At 36.3% G+C, this 17,492-nt stretch overlaps 4 protein-coding genes across 10 annotated transcripts; 3 read left to right on the top strand and 1 right to left on the bottom strand.

Moving 5' to 3' along the window:
- Window positions 1–104: 104 nt before the first annotated feature.
- On the top strand, window positions 105–4,227 carry LOC122017346 (ubiquitin domain-containing protein 1-like). The gene is made up of 4 exons (XM_042574930.1): window positions 105–342; window positions 2,134–2,256; window positions 3,747–3,866; window positions 3,939–4,227. The coding sequence occupies exons 1-4, from the start codon at window positions 303–305 to the stop codon at window positions 4,001–4,003; spliced, it is 348 nt and encodes a 115-aa protein (XP_042430864.1). The 5' UTR covers window positions 105–302; the 3' UTR covers window positions 4,004–4,227.
- An 847-nt stretch (window positions 4,228–5,074) lies between these two features.
- LOC122017344 (protein LIKE COV 1-like) lies at window positions 5,075–9,324 on the top strand. Its single transcript, XM_042574929.1, has 7 exons — window positions 5,075–5,299; window positions 6,022–6,074; window positions 7,263–7,372; window positions 7,765–7,932; window positions 8,100–8,197; window positions 8,764–8,890; window positions 9,010–9,324. Exons 1-7 carry the CDS (start codon window positions 5,126–5,128, stop codon window positions 9,102–9,104), a joined length of 825 nt encoding a protein of 274 aa, XP_042430863.1. The 5' UTR covers window positions 5,075–5,125; the 3' UTR covers window positions 9,105–9,324.
- A 656-nt stretch (window positions 9,325–9,980) lies between these two features.
- Window positions 9,981–11,613, top strand: LOC122015453 (probable WRKY transcription factor 43). The gene is made up of 2 exons (XM_042572342.1): window positions 9,981–11,196; window positions 11,299–11,613. Exons 1-2 carry the CDS (start codon window positions 10,865–10,867, stop codon window positions 11,474–11,476), a joined length of 510 nt encoding a protein of 169 aa, XP_042428276.1. The 5' UTR covers window positions 9,981–10,864; the 3' UTR covers window positions 11,477–11,613.
- Window positions 11,614–11,778: 165 nt separating this feature from the next.
- LOC122015452 (G-box-binding factor 3-like) lies at window positions 11,779–16,753 on the bottom strand. Of its 7 annotated transcripts, none has more exons than XM_042572336.1 (14): window positions 16,459–16,753; window positions 15,397–15,467; window positions 15,222–15,280; window positions 15,050–15,094; window positions 14,868–14,988; window positions 14,230–14,307; window positions 14,045–14,083; window positions 13,777–13,919; window positions 13,612–13,669; window positions 13,458–13,506; window positions 13,101–13,339; window positions 12,603–12,680; window positions 12,386–12,511; window positions 11,779–12,204 (listed from the first exon to the last, which is right to left on the bottom strand). In XM_042572336.1, exons 3-14 carry the CDS (start codon window positions 15,227–15,229, stop codon window positions 11,983–11,985), a joined length of 1,206 nt encoding a protein of 401 aa, XP_042428270.1. In that variant the 5' UTR covers window positions 15,230–15,280; window positions 15,397–15,467; window positions 16,459–16,753; the 3' UTR covers window positions 11,779–11,982. The 7 variants fall into 7 exon arrangements, with proteins under 7 accessions (XP_042428270.1, XP_042428273.1, XP_042428274.1 ...); XM_042572339.1 differs by having other exon boundaries at window positions 14,868–14,985; XM_042572340.1 differs by having other exon boundaries at window positions 14,868–14,957; window positions 16,459–16,752.
- Between the last annotated feature and the right edge of the window lie 739 nt (window positions 16,754–17,492).

Here is a 17,492-nt window from a genome sequence, read left to right as displayed (position 1 = left end):
AGATAATTGGAATCTTTATGGATGGCGACTACATTTTCACTGTGTCACACGTCCCGATGCAAATTTACAGAACCTCTAAATTAAATAAAATGGCCCAAAGGCCAAATCACCCCAAACCCATGCAATTATCCACGAGTTGCCAAAGCCCCACCTCCTTCGCCTTGCTCGCTTCGAGATCGATCTACGATTCCTCCTCTCAAGATTACCAATTCTCCCGGATTCGCCCCATCGCCTCATGCTCTGACTCTTCTGGTGGAGCTGCTCGACCGTAATCGGCTCAATTGGGGCGCCACCGCGCGAGGATGGGATGCGCTGGATCCACTCCGGTCAAAGGAGGAGAAGGCGAGCTGAATAGATATTTCCTGTCGTTTACATCTCGATTGATTTTATCGAATTGGACCTCTATTTTGCTCAGTTGCGCAAAATTGTTTTTTTTGGCTCTTGAATTGCCGCTGTTCTGTTGGGTAGCTGTAGCATCTGGGTTCAAGACTTGTTTTTGTTGTTTAAAAATCCAGTTTCCTCTTACTATTGGTGGCAATTAGATCCGATGAGATATTTACTTTCTTTGCTGGAGGATGGATTGACCGTGTATAATGAAACGATTTTTAATGGAGAGTTTTCTTGTTTGAGTTGGAGATCAATGCCTTTTTGAGAATGTTTGGAGCGTTTCAGGGGAAGTGATAGCTACTAGTGTGGTAATTCTCATTCAAATGAATATTTTTATCTTCTTTGAATGGTTTTCATGTCTGGCTTTGGATTGGATAATTGGAGCATATAATATTGCTTATATTCTTTTATGATATCTGAAAAGGAACTATGTTTAGCTATCAGAAAGTAGGCGATTCATGTAGAAATGAGAAACTTAAGTGATATAGAAATCATCAAGAAAATCTGCACTACAACATTCTATAACTCATGACAGAAAATACTCTAGGAACAAGTATCAGCATTAGGTAAAAAAAGATCAAAAGTCAGCTTCTTGTGCTCTAGGCGCTTTTCTCCTTAGACCAACTATTCACCTATTTTCGAATCTAAAGTCCATTGAAGAACAAGTACGAGGCTGAATTTTTTCTAGGAAATATATTTGCAGGCATCCTTATTTGTTTCTTTGACACTGAATAAAGATCACCAAGAGCAAGCCCAATTTTGTTTCTGAAATATGTTGGCCTTGGCCTACTTTTTTATTTTCATGTTGGAAAACTGGGTTTAATTGACTTCACTAGGAATTTGATTATGTGTATGAAGCAAGTTCCTTTTTTTTTTTTTGTTTTTTTTTCGATACACATGCAGATTTTGGTTCATGCTCTCCTACAAGAAACTAATCTTTCAGTTTGATTGATCTTGTGGAAAGGAATTCCAGATTCATTTGTTCACCAATTGTACCGAATGGTGGATTTAATCATAATTCACTTAGTGACTTTCATTTTGTTTTCTGTCTTAGGTTAAATACATGCATTAAAACTTTTATTACCCTTTTAGTTGTGCCATGGATAATGGGGCTGCTAGATCTCTGTATAATTTATCTTGTTCCACTATTTTTGTGCTGAAAGAAGTTTTCCTCAAGCACTTGAATTTTATATAAAAACATAGAGGATTTTCTTTGTGGGTCATGTTTATTCATAGATCTGGAAACCTTTTGTATTAAATAATTCCTGATATTGATTTCTTGCAAATCTAAATAGTTAGAAGTTGGAACCATCAGGGCTTTACCATAGTTTCGAGACAGTCAAAGTGATTTTTCTTGAAAGGAAAATATTTTGTGCGATGTGTATACTGGTTACATATGGTTGAGCGGCATGTTCCATGCATGGGATGAGCCAATCGGAGTCCTATGTACTGTAAATGTGTTAGACTTCAATCTTTTTCATGTTAGCACCTCCCTCCAGTTGGTTCTACCTGTTGCGTTGCTCATATCCAATGTCTGTAGGAGATGAAGGTAGGAAACATTTGATTCATTTTGCACCGGAACTAATAATCCCAAAGTTAACACATTCCCATCAAATTACCATTTTTTCTCATTAAATACTCAACATATCCAGCAATAGCCTATAATGGAGAACTGCAGCATTTGATGCATAATTTAGTTCATATGATTGTACCTATATCAATCTGATATAGCTTCAATGCATCCAGAGACAACTAAGAAATTGCGGAAGCCAAGATCCTGGAGGCATCCCCAACCGATAACTAGCGCTGAACTTAAACAGATGCGTGAAGAATTTTGGGACACTGCCCCTCATTACGGTGGCCAAAAAGGTGCTTATCTTATCAATTCTACTTTTGCCTTTGTTATTATCTATTGATAGTTTTAGCCTATCTTGCTTGCCGTATAGTGTGTCTATGTAGGTATATGTGAAATCTCACATATGCTGCTGCCAGTGATGGTTCTAAACTGGGTGCTCATAATTGCTGCTGAACTTATCCTGAATAACAATCATATGATCTCCCACTGTCATAAATTCAATGCATTGTTCAATAGGGTGCATTATTAGCATTGTGTTAACAATTACATGATACAGAAATATGTTAATATGTGCATTTATTTGGTCATACAATTAGAAATGATTAGTACCCTGAATTAGATGGCAATATCAAGTGGTTCGATATTCTTCAGGAGTATCAGGTAATTTCAAACAGGAGACTGCAACCTGCCGGTCAGTGACTATTTCTTTCAGAGATCATTTGAACAATTGTAATGAGAATGGAATCTTTAAAGAGGAATCTTTTTAGTAAGACGACTTTGGAGTGGAAAAAAATTATATTTCTAGAATATTCTGGATTATTAAAGAGATTCTATTTAAGTTGCTCAAATTTGTTGGTCATTTTTAGATCTGCAGTAGTGCAGTTTATTATATCTTGACCTGCTAGCTTATATTTCCCTCTTTCAATTTGAAATTTATCAAGTTTAGGATTATAGATGGACCAAACATTGATGACAAAAACTTGATTGTTATTATGGATGAAGCTTTTGGATTGTTAATCTCATAAAGCCAACCAGCTAGTTGGGTGGTAAAGGCATTGCTATATTGCCAAAGGGTTGAGCATCCAATATGGATACTCCAGTCTGCACAACTGTGCAAAATTTGTCTAATGGTGCTAATTTTTAGTTGAAAAGTTTATGCTATAACAACATTCTTTGTGAACATAATTCAGTAACATTGCCCCATGAACAAGTTATAGCTTGTTTACTTGCTCGTTCAATCGGTATAATGTATACTTGAGCTATATATGAATGAAATGCATACCTCTGTTTATACTAATAGTGTATGTATACTATTAGTGTGTGTGTGTATTGTTAAATTCATAAATTGAACATAAACTGTGTTTTTTTTTTTAATCAGTTATAAAGTTTGTAAATACATTCATTTATATTGAGTTTGTTCAGATTCACAGAAGTCCATAAACAAGTTCTTAGTATCTTGAAATGAATAACTTAGAAAATATATAATAGACATCAGTGATCTAAATATCAATTTGGAGTTGGGTTTGAGCATAATTATGAGAACATCTGGCTCTAGTTGAGCTTCGTAAATAGAACATTTGCGATTGAATTGAGCTTGATGTCAATAAAAATTTTAGTAAATGGCTAAAATATGATTCAGCTAAGCAAATCAGCATTCCTATGTGGATTCTTTTAGTTGAGGGAAAAGAACCTAGTTTTATGGTTTGTTTAGTTCTGTGCTACTTGTTTCCTATAGCTACCATGAACTTCCCAGAAGCATTAATGTAAGTTGATAATATCTCAGAGATCTGGGATGCACTCCGAGCTGCTGCCGAAGCTGATTTAAGCCTGGCACAAACAATAGTGGACAGTGCGGGAATCATAGTTTCGAATGCCGATATGACAGTGTGTTATGATGAACGAGGTTTTAACTGTTTTCTTTACTAATTATGCTTTCTTTCTTCGTAGTTGTGTCATACTCCATTAAATTTTACAGGTGCGAAGTATGAACTGCCCAAGTATGTTTTGAGTGAGCCTAGTAATTTGGTCCAAGACAGCTAATGAAAGTGACAAACCAGAGCAAGAGCAAGTCATTAATGTAAATCATATATATGACTCGCTGCCCCTTTGAGTTTGAGACTACTAGGAAAATGATTTTGGGCCAATTCACTCATCAAGTTTCCTTTTGAGTAACTAGAACAAGCTCAATTCAGAGACAAAGTGTGTCTTCGTGTAACTTTCAAACTCATTTGTTCTCAAAATGCAGTTTCTGATCTTCTGTTTTATGTTCCATGTTGTGAGTTTCTGTTCATGCTATAAAAGATTGCTCATATCTTCTATTAACGGTATTTTACTAAACCGCGTAAATAAGTTTCGGTATTATTCAAATTTCATATTCAACTTTCATAATACACAAATTAAGTACTTTATTCTTGAAATATCTTTGTCCAAAACTGACTGATATATGGACTTTAAATAGGGGTATTTGATAAAAATAGAATCAAATTAATCAAAATCAAATAAATTAAATTTTATTGAATTAATTGAAGTGATTGAATTTTTCAATAAAAATTGAACCAATAAAATAAAATAAAATAAACTAAATTTTTTAATAATTTATCAATTAGTTAGGGATTTATACGTCATTCATTTAAGAATTTACTATTAGTTTTTTATTTTGGTTTATTCGGCCATCAATTTAAAATTAAAAATTTATTTTGGTTGAGTAATGATAGTTTGGAAATATGATAAAAAAAAAAAATTATAAATCCTGCTAGCCTCCGGTTTGAAAATATCATAAAAGCAACTCAACACGCGGAAATCTTGGTCAAATTTACAAACCATTGGCTGTCCGATTACATGCTGTTCATTTATTAATATTAAACTAGTTAATAGTTAGAGTAAATTCATTTATTTATTTGTTTTATAAAAAAAGAAAAATAATTATTTATATTTTTTAAGATCATTTATTTTTTTCCATCACTGTTTTCAATTCCCGTGTTTTTAGTTTTCGAGATTATTTTATTTTCTTAAAATATATAAAATAATGAAAGCTAGAACTTGCTTTATCAGTTCCGTACTCCCGTTTCCTTGTCGCGGCCGAAACGTTACGTCCCTTGTTATAACGCCAACAAGGGTTCAAACCGTTTTCCATTTCGGCAGGGGAAAGGCGCAGCCCAGGTGATGGTCGACGACAAGTCGCTGATTGCGATGGCGAGCAGGGAGAGAGATCGGGAGCTCCTTATCCCAGTGGAGGACCGCCCCTCCGACGCCGACGATGACCCTGACGCCAAGGCGTCCTCTTCTTCAGCCGCCGGTTCCTCCGCCTCCGCCCAACTCCACAGCTCGGGTCGAGAGGTCGCCTCTCTTCACTAAATTGGTTTCCCCACTTCCCTTCTTGATTTAGGGTTTTTGTTTACTTTGATCTGGTCGGAGTCTCCTTATTCTGATCATTTTTTTCCTAGCACGGACGCGTTATTTAGAAGATGGTCTCTAGGGTTTGGTCTGGTGCGGTCTTTTTGCTTTTCGATTGAATTTTCGTCTCGCATTTGTTTGCTTCAAGCGTTGGATCAAATTAACGGAGAATGACTGAATGAGCTGGAAAAATTGCTCCTTTTGGTTTTGTAAAATAATTACTTTCATATAGGAAATACTGAAATAGCGAGTCAACTAAATGCAACCGTGTACCTTGTCCGCTCCTGCAAAGAAATCTGTTGGTTCTGTCTTAAATTTTGACGCTTATATAGCATGATACTCACATTATGTTCCTCATCATATCAAAATCAGTTCCCTCGAAGTGTGTGGCTCGTATGTCTAGAGCTGCAAGGATAATGCGTTACCCTTGGTCCCTTTTTAATAACGCCGTTGGTAGACTATCACATCCTGTTCATGCTTGTAATCTCCGTGATATTAGAAAGAATTATTGGAAGATGGCTTCAAGAGTCAACTGCAAAACACTGGGAGACTTTTATTAGAATTTACTTATTCCATGAGAGATGCACAGAAATATCTGGAATCTTTGCATTGTTTGGTTCTGATTTAGGGAAACTTACCTCAGTTATTCACACTTGTGATCTCAGGCCTTTTATAAAGTTATACGAAGTTGGGCATCAAAGAAGTTCATGACAGGATGGTAAGCTTCTCTTTGTTGATCTTAAATTTCTCCGGTCCTTCAAAAGAAACTGGATTTCTTTTGGCGTACTCTGCACATTCTTTTAGTTTTAACCATTGAAAAATTTTAGCGGCTATGAAAATGTATGTGTGAATGCGTTTCTTTGCTATTAGAACTAGTCTATTGTGGTCTTTGATAGTTTTTATATTTTCTTTTCTGTGTGTGTGAATGTGTTTCTTTCTTTCTTATATTTAATGTCGTGTGCTGATGGTAAAACACAATTTTAAGCTCATCATTGTTATGTTGGACTTGCTGATTTCAAGAAAATTTTCAGAGGAGTCTCTCCCCCTCTCATGATACATTTATTTATGTGTTAAGGTGCCCTCTCCCTTTATGAGATGGTAGTAGCAGGTATACTGTAGCTATCCCAATGTAAGCATTTGTGAACAAGTGACAATATGTTAATTGTAAGTTGGTTATAACCGATAATAAGTGGAAAGGTAGACAAGAGTGGAACTTGGATGCAAGTCTTCATCATCTGTGGTTTGGGCAGTGAGTTGCCTCATATTCTCTTCGAGTCACTTGGTCACAACTTATATCTTATGAAGATTGCTGATTATTGCTATTTGATAAATAGAGAACCAGAATTAATCATAATCTTTGTTGAAATTTTCTTTGTATAATTGATCATATCCATAACAAGGTCATTCAACTTTGGTTTCTCAAGGTCTGTAGCTGTAAGTATGTTTACTTCATTGATTCTTCATTTATTGCTAAATGTATTCAATAGACTTAGTTTATGTATTCAATATGCTTCATTTATTTTCCTTTTAGTTTTAATTTAGACATTATCTTTGTTGACGAGTTATTATGAGAACATGTAAATATTAAAACTCAGGCCATCCATCAGAATGAGTGCTGGATGTACTTGAATGATGCAATAATCACCACTAATCCACAAGCTTAACCTCTTAGAAAAGGGACCAATTTATTTACTTGTATCCTTATACTCCCCATCATGATGTATAATTATTTTGCTCCGCCCCTTTTTTTCTGGCCATTTTCTATTTCTAAGCCATATGCTAAATGACAGATGCATTTAACTATGGAAAGTATATTGATTTTGTATGTGTTATATTTTTGACCATTATCTTTGAAGTACTCCTGGATGAAGTCTTAATTCCTGAGCTATTATTGTTTCCTGTGCAGTTTCATCTTGTTTCCAATTGCAATCACCTTTTATATCACCTGGTGGTTCATTCATTTTGTAGACGGCTTTTTTTCACCAATCTATGCTCAACTTGGGATTAACGTATTTGGTATGAAAATTGATTCTCTCAGCGAACATTTTGGTTTATCTTCCTAGATTATTCCTTTTTGTATCCATTATTTAAGAGCATGCATGTATTGGTAGATTAGTATTGTATAACTTTTTGTAATCTTCTCACCACTCACCTGCTTTATCTCTCAATTATAATGCCGACATTTCAGGCAAACTCACGTCCAGGTATTATTCCTGAACATGGATATTAGCCATTGCTAGGATTCAAGAAGCATTTTTTTTATTGCATCACATAATTTATCAACATTAATTACTGCCTTGGATAAAGATAAGTGCTCTGCTGGGTGTGTTAGCTTAAAAGATCCTTTGCATCTTGTTGTCTTAGTTAATCAGGTGGTTTACTTAAATGGAATTCTCATTTTTTTGTAGGACTTGGTTTTGTGACTTCCATAACATTCATCTTCCTGGTTGGAGTGTTCATGTCATCATGGCTAGGGGCATCTGTCCTCAGTCTTGGTGAATGGTTTATCAAGCGCATGCCTTTTGTTCGGCATATCTACAACGCCTCTAAGCAAATTAGTTCTGCTGTATCACCTGGTATTTTATACTTGTCTTTTTTTGGTTCTCTATCAGATGTTATTCATGCATAATATATGTTCCCTTTTTGCAGACCAGAATAAATGTTATTCATGCATAATCTATGTTGCCTTTTTGCAGACCAGAATAAATGTTATTCATGCATAATCTATGTTCCTTTTTTGCAGACCAGAATAAACAAGCCTTTAAAGAAGTTGCCATTATTAGGCATCCTCGAGTTGGTGAATATGCCTTTGGATTTATCACTTCAACTGTTCTTCTTCAGGTCCATTATTGCCATGAATGCTTAGTTTTGATATTTGTTCTAAAAAAAAGTCCATGCTCATGTTCTCTTGGTGCGAGCAAATTTATGCACCTCTACTTAGGAGTGGAAAAAAAAAACTAATATATCAGCATTATCACTACAGATCAGGTGGAATATATGGGAATAAATTAAATCAGTCAAGCTTAGCTAATTGTCATTCTCGCTGGTTAAAAAAAAGGGTCAAATAAGTAGAATGGCAAAATGAAAACGAAGGGCTGACAAAACATACATGGTCGGGAAAGGAGCGAAGGAAGAAAAGTGAAAAACTAGACACGTGTGTGGAACAGAAATATCAATATTGGTACCGGCTGAAGCATCATAAAAGTATCTAATGCCCATAATTATGTATTGTTTGTGCTCAAAGCTTTAGTTTTGGCAATTCTGAAGTTCTTTAGCTGTCGCATTAGACATGCAAGTCATTAGAGCATTTTATTAGTCTCTCAGGATCATTCATTTCTCTATCATGTTCTTCCTCTCATAAAAATTGTACATTTTTTTATATCACCTGTTTCTCCATTATGCAACAGAGCTACAATGGTGAGGAGGAACTCTGCTGTGTCTATGTTCCAACAAACCATCTCTACATTGGCGATATTTTTCTGGTCAATTCCAGTGATGTCATAAGACCAAATCTCTCCGTCCGTGAAGGAATTGGTAAACCACAGCCCCTCCACCATTTTTTTTTTTGTAGTAACTCAGCTCCAGAATAGCTAACTCCAACAAAACATCCTGTGAACTCATCCTTATTAACTCAAATCCATGGTTACTTGCAGAGATTGTGGTCTCAGGTGGCATGTCAATGCCTCAAATTCTAACAACGCTGCATGAAAGCCCAGCACTCAATCGAAGTAGAGCCAGCAGAAGTTGATACCAAATGGCACCATGCCTTGGCAAGTAAACCCTCTTGATCTTGCACTTCAAATGCTCATATATTTAACTCTCCCAACAGTGTTTGGTTTAGATAGGTGGATAAAAGATCTGGTGATATTATCTAGATTTGTGTACTATTTTGATCTCACTAAACATTATGTTGTAAATTCTAATTTCATATCTTCAATCAATTAGCTGGGTAAGCCAGTTTAGCGTTATTGCCACAACTATATTTCTTGCATTGTGAATACCAGTGCCACTCCAATTTTCCCCCGTAAAATACTTGCTTTCTAATAAGCCTAAAATTAAGATAGAAGCTTTTAGATCAATTAATATACATTTTCATGAACATAATTTTCCATTTAAAAATTTAGTTGAATGCATGGGTAATTACATCATAATGCAGTACATATTATTGCTGGAATTTTTGGTGCATCTAACGGAGTTTTGGGAACAGAATGCCAATACGCCTTATTTTATTTTATTTTTTTATTAAAAAGATGTCTTAAATAAATTTTGTTCCTAAATCTTTCCTATTCAATAAAAATGAATTCTCTTTTTTATTTTAAAAATATTTTATAAAATTATTTTTTTATAAATTCAACTTTAAACTACTGATTATTGTGGTTGTATTCTTATTTTCGAGCTTTGGATTCATGTTGAGATTGATTGAGAGAATTTTAATTTAATTAGTAATTAATTTTCATTTCCAGTTTTTAAAATTTTAAATAAAATTATTTTAAAAAATAAAAAAAATATCTATCACATTCTAATCTTCAATAAATTTGAATGTTTTAAATATATATATATATATTAAACTTTATCGCATTTGTTTAATTTTTCTTTAGGTGAACGGCAAGTAAATTGTGTCATGCATGTAAATGAATGGATTGGTGAGATCAATCCTTTTCTAAACTGTGCTTCTTCCTTGTCATGTTTGCCTTGCTAAATGTCTTATCTAACCAGAAAGCTTCTTTCTTACTCTACAGCTGTTCCTTGTGTGATTAATTTCCATTTTTTTCCCTCACATTTTCAGTTTGGATCTCAAACATTGAGCACTTCAGCAAAACAAACTGTCTGAAAAATAAAAAAACTTCGCAGTAACCTTGAGCTATTATTTAATAAAATCTAAACTCTATTGAGTTTTAAACAAACAATTTCTAAATTGCATTTATTTTATAAACTATAAAAATTGAGATGGTAAGAGATATTAATTCGGGTAAAATTGAAACTACAGGGATCAAAATGAAAATCAACCGACACATAGATAACTTGTTCCATGTGTGTGGATGAGTTAGAAAAAGCCCCACCCGGTTGGATAACATTCAATAACTTAAATTCCCAAATTTTAGTTTAAGACTCAAACCCACACAATAAATCAAACATCAAGCAACTAATTGATTTAGTTTTTTATTTCAATAAAATTTTGATAATAGAATTTTTGTAAAACAGTTTTATGAAATATCCTCGCATGGCATTAGATATTCTAGTGCAAGTTGAGATTGACTGTGTTCAAACTTGCTGATGGATAATTAATACGAGCTATCGAGGAAGCTTAATTTGTCTGCCAAAAATGGCAGTTGAACTGCACCAAGACATCCTGAATCTCCATTAGCTTCTTCTTCAAACATCAATTGTGAATTGTGATCGATCCACACTCCTCCAACCTCTCCCAACTCCCAAACTCCCTTTCTCTCCTATAAATCACCACTCTCTTCCCAATTCCCCGAACTGTTATCTCTCAAATCTCAATCGACTATGGAAGGACTTCCCACTTACTGCTTTCCTCCTCTCGACACTAACAATCAGCACACAGTAGCTGCAGTTGGTGCTGATCTCGATCACTGGCCGGCCTTGCTAGCTCAACTACTCCAGCCACCGCCGCCGCCGCCGCAGCCGGGGCTATTAATATCCGACGACGGTGCTGCGAGGGAGGGGAAGGAGAAAGGGAAGAGAAAAGGAAACAAGAAGATCAGTGAAGAGAAGCCGAGGTTTGCATTCCGGACCAGGAGTCCCGACGACATACTCGACGATGGCTACCGGTGGCGCAAGTACGGCCAGAAAGCAGTCAAGAACAGCTCGTTTCCCAGGTGATATCAAAAATTTTTCAAGTTAATTTTTGTTTTATATATCGATTGACAATGATCTGAACGAATCTCTTTTTCTCATATTGCTATTGTCGACGAATGAAGAAGTTACTATCGATGCACGCACCACGCATGCAACGTGAAGAAACAAGTCCAGCGTCTCTCTAAGGATACGAGCATCGTCGTGACTACCTACGAAGGAATTCATAACCATCCATGCGAGAAGCTAATGGAGGCTCTTGCTCCTCTGCTCAAGCAGCTCCAGTTCCTCACAGGCTTGTAATCATCGTTCAAGGTTGATTAGTTCCTTAACAAATCAAGAACGTATAAGATGTAAATAGTATATATATATATACACACACACAACCCACGCACACACAACATACATAAACATACAATATACATAAAGTTCTGCATTGTGTAAGTGAATTGCATCTCAAAGTTGATTCATAGGAGTGTTCTTGTTCTTTCGGTGCATGGTTCAGATAGGTCTCTCTTATGTGATTTGTGTTTGAGCGTAATTGGAAATCAGATTTGCAAATTACCCATGAACCGATTAAGAGCGCATACTGCTGCAGAACACCATTGAAGAGGACAAAATGAACTTATACTTGACACCTCTGATAAATTTACAGCAGTTCTTGTCATTCAATAGAGGTTGGGATTTCTAAAAGGTTCCAACAACTAGATTTGTACTTGTTGTCCATCAAGTCAATAGAAAGACAAAATCATACAAGATCACTATAATTCCTTATCCTGTGCGGTAACACGAACCATGCCCAGCACAGTTTACACTACATCTGTTCCTGGACTAGTGTTTAGAAACTGCTGAAGCTTGCCGCTGGGCTTGCTGCAGCTCTCCTCTTCTAACTTTTCAATTGGGCTAATTGAGCTTGGCTTATCGATCATTGACAAGAAGTTGGCAGCAATAATTGATGGCGCACTTCCGGTATCCTCGTCTGGAAGAGATGATTCTTCTGTTTGGATCAATTGAGAGCTTTTTAGTTTATCCTGTACATGTAACAAAACAATTGTTAGACTCGCATCATATGTCCCTTCAAATTTATTTTTGTTTGTTCACCCAAACTGGTTAGCATGCTTCGGCTGATGCTGGATCAAACCATACATTTGTCTTAGCAAAAGTAAATGAATGTAGGCAACGAGTATACTTAATAGCAGAAAATAAGCATACCAACAAAGCTGAGTTCTCTGTTCTCAATGCATTCGAGTTTGTAGTTAGTCGACTTATTTCAGATCTGAGGTTAGTGTTTTCAGCAAACAAGGTATCAACTTTCTTAGCAAGTTCCTCATTTTCAGCCTGAGATGCAAACAATTAGAACTTCAGTAACATGATGAGAAAGATAACGGCCTGAAATGCAAGCAATTGATCAAAATTTGAACTCATGTACCTGTTTTCTCAACCTTGATCTTCTAGCAGACTCTCTGTTAGACTGTTTCCTTTTCTCTCGTTTCACTGTTCGGTCATCCTGAACAAATAAGAACTCCTAGAGTTAGCTATGAGACAAGCTATGTCAGGGAAAAGATCCCAGATGGCAACGTAACACATGTAAGTGCTTTAGACTCTAGTCTAAAGCAACACGACTTGCTTAGGTATGGGTCCAGATAAGGGAACCATGACAGCTGCATTTTATACCTTAAAAGGGATGATCGTTTCTATGGAAACCTACATGAAATTTGTTAATGAGATGTCAATCAAATACTACCACTGAACAGAATAAACCAGATGTTAGGCATTGTATTGAGAAAATGCTCAATATCAATAGTGGGAGAATTTATTTGCATCAGCAACTGTATTACTGAATAGTTTTCTTTTGTAAGGTTTAGTAGCAATTTTAAAACAAAAGCATAGACAAGAAATGAATATCAAGAATGGAGATTCTATGCACCTGCATCCATGGTTCAGAAGGTACACCATTACAACCAGACATCTTAGGAATGGTTGTTTGGTGGACAGGTGTGCCATTTTTTTTCACTGGAAATGCTTGCACTAGACTAGGTGAGGTTTTATTCCTCATTTGATATCCTGTAGTATCCATAGGTGTCCTGGAAACTCCTGAAGAAACTTTCAAGGATGAACTTTCCCCACCATTGAGAGGATTAATATCCGAGTCAATTTTTCTATCATCTGCAGTTAAAAAACATATTTAATGACTTCAAAAGGAGCTATTGCTTGTTTGACTTCAGGCAAACTGGTAGAACGCAGTTTAAGAAATTAGAGTACAAGATACCATGGATTGTGATACCTGATGATGATCTATCTTTAGAACCAACCTTGCTTTGGTTGCTAGATCCCTATTACAAGAGAGGATATTCTGAATAAAAGTGGCAGTCGTGCTGTCTCATAAAAGTACTAAAGACACCATTTAAAGCAACAAAGGAAATGTAAAAGGACATTACTCCTGTTGAATTACTCCCATCACTTCCATTGTGAGACCCATCTGCACTATTATATCCACTGTACAAGTGTAATAAAGAAATACTTAGAAACCCACTGAAAGCAAAATTTCTATGAGAAATTTTAGCAGTGCTAATCTCTATCTGCAAATATAAACTAGAATAAACCTTTGTGACAGCTCATGTTGATGAGAACTTGCAGCATTATTTGAACTTATATTACCCACAGCTGCATTAAGCTTAGTTGTGATCTCTTTGTCCTTGCTCCCTAATGATGTATCAGGAGCTCCTACATTCAAAGGAGTTGCCATCTGTAAAAGAAGGCCAAATATGTGAAAAAAGTTGATCTCCAGAGAAAGAATTTAAGCTTCGAATGAAACACTATCCAATTTTTTTAAAAAAATGAATAAATAAATTGTAAGAAATATTTCCTCACCACTACTGCTTCAGTTGATGCAAGGAGTTGATGAGGACCCTGCAAATAGAAACATGTTGCTCAATGAAACAATTCTAATAAATTATTGGGCATATAACATCCATGCATAAACTAGCTGTTATATATCCTAAACACCAAGCAAAGTCCAAATCAGAAAAGATGGTATGTCAGAAAGAAGAACTTACAGGGGGCATTGATGGGTGAGGATAACCTCCATTTGGATAAATTGCCGCATATGGTGACCCAAAAGGAGGGATAAGGGGCTGAGTCCATGAAAAAAATAACATCAAGACTGATGGAAGTTAATTAATAGTCACCTTATGCAATGAAAAAATAATGTATGTTGTGCCCAATAACATGCTTTTGCGATTCCATTCTCAGTTCATCGATCAACAGTTCAAACTTCATGACCTTTTGCAATTCTATTCTTTCATTAAGACTGACGAAAGTTATGTTAAGAGAAGATGCTTTACTTTACTTTTCTGCCACCACATTCCTCCCTTTGCCAGCAAGACTTGTATAACCCCATTCAATAAAGCAATCAGCCAATCTCAAGTCCAAACCCCAAGAATAGAGTAAGAACAGAAAATACTTCTAGAGGTCACGCACGTGTAAGAATCAAAGCACCACTCCCCCAAATTCAAGCGAATGGATGAAACACAAATACGTTTATTAATTATAAATAAAAGTCTGAAGGTAAGAACAATGCCAGATACATAAACTAAGGCTTGGTTCACTTTTTATTAATAATAGAACTCCTTTTAGATAAAGTTGTAATTAAAAAGAAGAATGTAGTTAGAACATGATCAAATAATTTAAATACCCTTGGAGCCCACATGTATGGATGAGGTGCATAACCAGGCACAATCGAAGTGCTGAAATAAGGAGGCATCACTCCAGGACCATAATATGCCTGAAAAAAAGAAGAAGAACAGCCTCTTCTTCTTTAGTAATATTCTTAGTTTCTATCCAGAATGATACAAATAAAATTCAGTAATAGCTAACTTGCATAGCTGCCCAGTCAGGATATGGATGAAATGTGGGTTGATCCTGAAAATGGCGAAAATGATACTGAATTAAGTTAACATTGGAAACCAGTATTTCTCACTACTCGCAGCAAGAAAAAAAAACACTTTTTCAAGGATTTAGGTAGGATAAGGATAGCAAGTAAACAAACTGTGACATATTGAAAGCTCAAAAGCCAATTATTTTTTAAGCTCCCCACTAGTGGATTACCTACAATTAGTAAAGGTTGTATCAGTGTGTGGCACAAGCAACTAGATATAACAAAATCAATTGTTTAGTAAAGAGAAAATGCACATGTAAAATCATCATATAAAATGTACACCCACCTGTACATGTGAAGGCAATTTCTCTGTTTTCGAAGGCGTCATTGCTTCATTATTTCCCATTAAGTCTCTATCTGCACGTATATAGTTGATTAAAATCACAAAAGAAAGAACCTTTTGGGAACATAATCAGCAAGACATTTCTTTCCAGGAAAATTCTGGAGTATTGACAAATGACCTGTCAATCAATTATTTTGGATTTATTGACTGACCATGCAAAAAAAAACATTATAGTATCTGACAAGGAACAAGATTTTCATGCTCGGCAGTATGGTTGACAAGCCAACACATACTGAACTGAAGGTCCAACATAAGCTCGAGACAGGATGCAGAAGGCATTTTAAAAATGTAAAAGTAACAAACGGACCTACTGATTACCACCCAAATGTTGAAAACCCCCAAAAATGGTAAATAATACTCTAGGACAAAATCTGTTCTGGACAACAAAATGTGACTCGGATCCATATGTGACTGGACCATATTGCAGCTCCCAAGGTGAACTAGGAACGATGTCAAAAAGGTAACTAGTGTAAAAATCTGAAGGTTTTGATTATTTGACACAGACAAAAGATGACATAACGAGAAGACAAATTTCCGTATCTGATTTAGAAGAAAAAATGTTTCTTATCATCGGTTAATCAGAGACAAGCTTTTGTAGCAGTAGAAACAATAATTTTCTCAAAGTTTGACACTATTCGCTGCATATCAACATATCTTTTCAGGTCTATGATCCCTACTCTAGTCCCCTACTCTAGTCCCAATTATCCTGATGCATCGTCCACACCTCTAATCCCCCTCGCAGAATCACAAATAACGAAACAAGAAATCATATTAACCACGAAATTCGTAAACATCCGTCCGTGTTTGTTCATACCCGATCGCCACAAGAAAAGCAACCAGAATACAATTTTTCTTGCAGGAGAGAACAAAACACTAATTCTGACGAACATAATTCATAGGCAGCAAACTCTTAACTACCGCTAACCTATATCGGGGGCGAACAAACGATATAAAACAACATAATGCAGCAACGGCGCACAGAATCAGCCCGACAATGTAACTGACCTGAAGTATCCGGCAAGGATTCCTTCTCCGATTATCTAGCTTGCCAATTCCAGACAACTACGGCTCCAAAAAGCGGAAACCGCTGGAGAAAGGGGATCAAATTCCTCAAGGAGACTCTGAGCTCGATAGTTTACAAAAGGAGGATCGAACGGCAAGAGAGGAAGGCAAAAGGAGGATCGAAACTCCGACGCGACTCTTCGTCTTCTTCTCCAGGAATCCGCCAGAGACAGCTCGGCGGTGAGGAGATGAGACGATCAAGTCCCAACTCGAGCAAAGTGTAGAGAGGAGAGAAGAGGGAGCCACGTCACCGTACACGCGTCCTTTTCAACCATGGAGATACGATTCATACTGCTAAGATTATTCTTACTCGTTTTATGACCCGAATCGAAAACCCGAGAGACGATTGGAGAGCACTCACATGAAGGGGTCGAGGCAGGGGAATGAGTAATTTGCGGCGGGTCGCGGTGGCCCGTCTTGTTGTCGTGCGCCACTAATTCGTTCCGAAGGACAGGGTCCGCACACGTGTCGTCGAAATGCAGTAGCGGTCAATCACGTGGCCGGTGATGTGGGAGTTGGCAGGCGGGGACCCACCTGCCACTTCTTTAGTAGAATTCGGTTTTTGTTTGTACGTTTTGGGAAGTCACCCGGAAGAAATACCTTTCGTTGATTCGTTAAAGAGTGCGCTAACGTCTGTAATCCAGTCATAGGAAAGGCAGCAACTCCGTGCCTATATATGAGAGTTTATGTAGAGATAAAATTAAAGGGACGCAGCTCAGCGTGGCCTTGAAGTTGGATAATGGACTAACGTGGTTGTGGCGTGGACGGATATAAGAGATTGAAAGAGTCAAGTCAATATTTACACTATGAATTATTGATCAGGGGCTATTTGATTTTTTATTTTATTATAATAGTCCCGGAGCTATATGTAAATTTAAATTATTATCCAACTACTTACTATTTAATTCTTAACTCTAATATATTTATAAATTTTTTTAAAAAATAAGAATTAGGATGAGTATTCAGTTAATTCGATT

This window comes from Zingiber officinale, chromosome 8B (genome assembly GCF_018446385.1).
Source record: "Zingiber officinale cultivar Zhangliang chromosome 8B, Zo_v1.1, whole genome shotgun sequence".
Lineage (NCBI taxonomy): Eukaryota > Viridiplantae > Streptophyta > Magnoliopsida > Zingiberales > Zingiberaceae > Zingiber > Zingiber officinale.
This window is presented reverse-complemented; position numbering and strand designations above follow the sequence as displayed.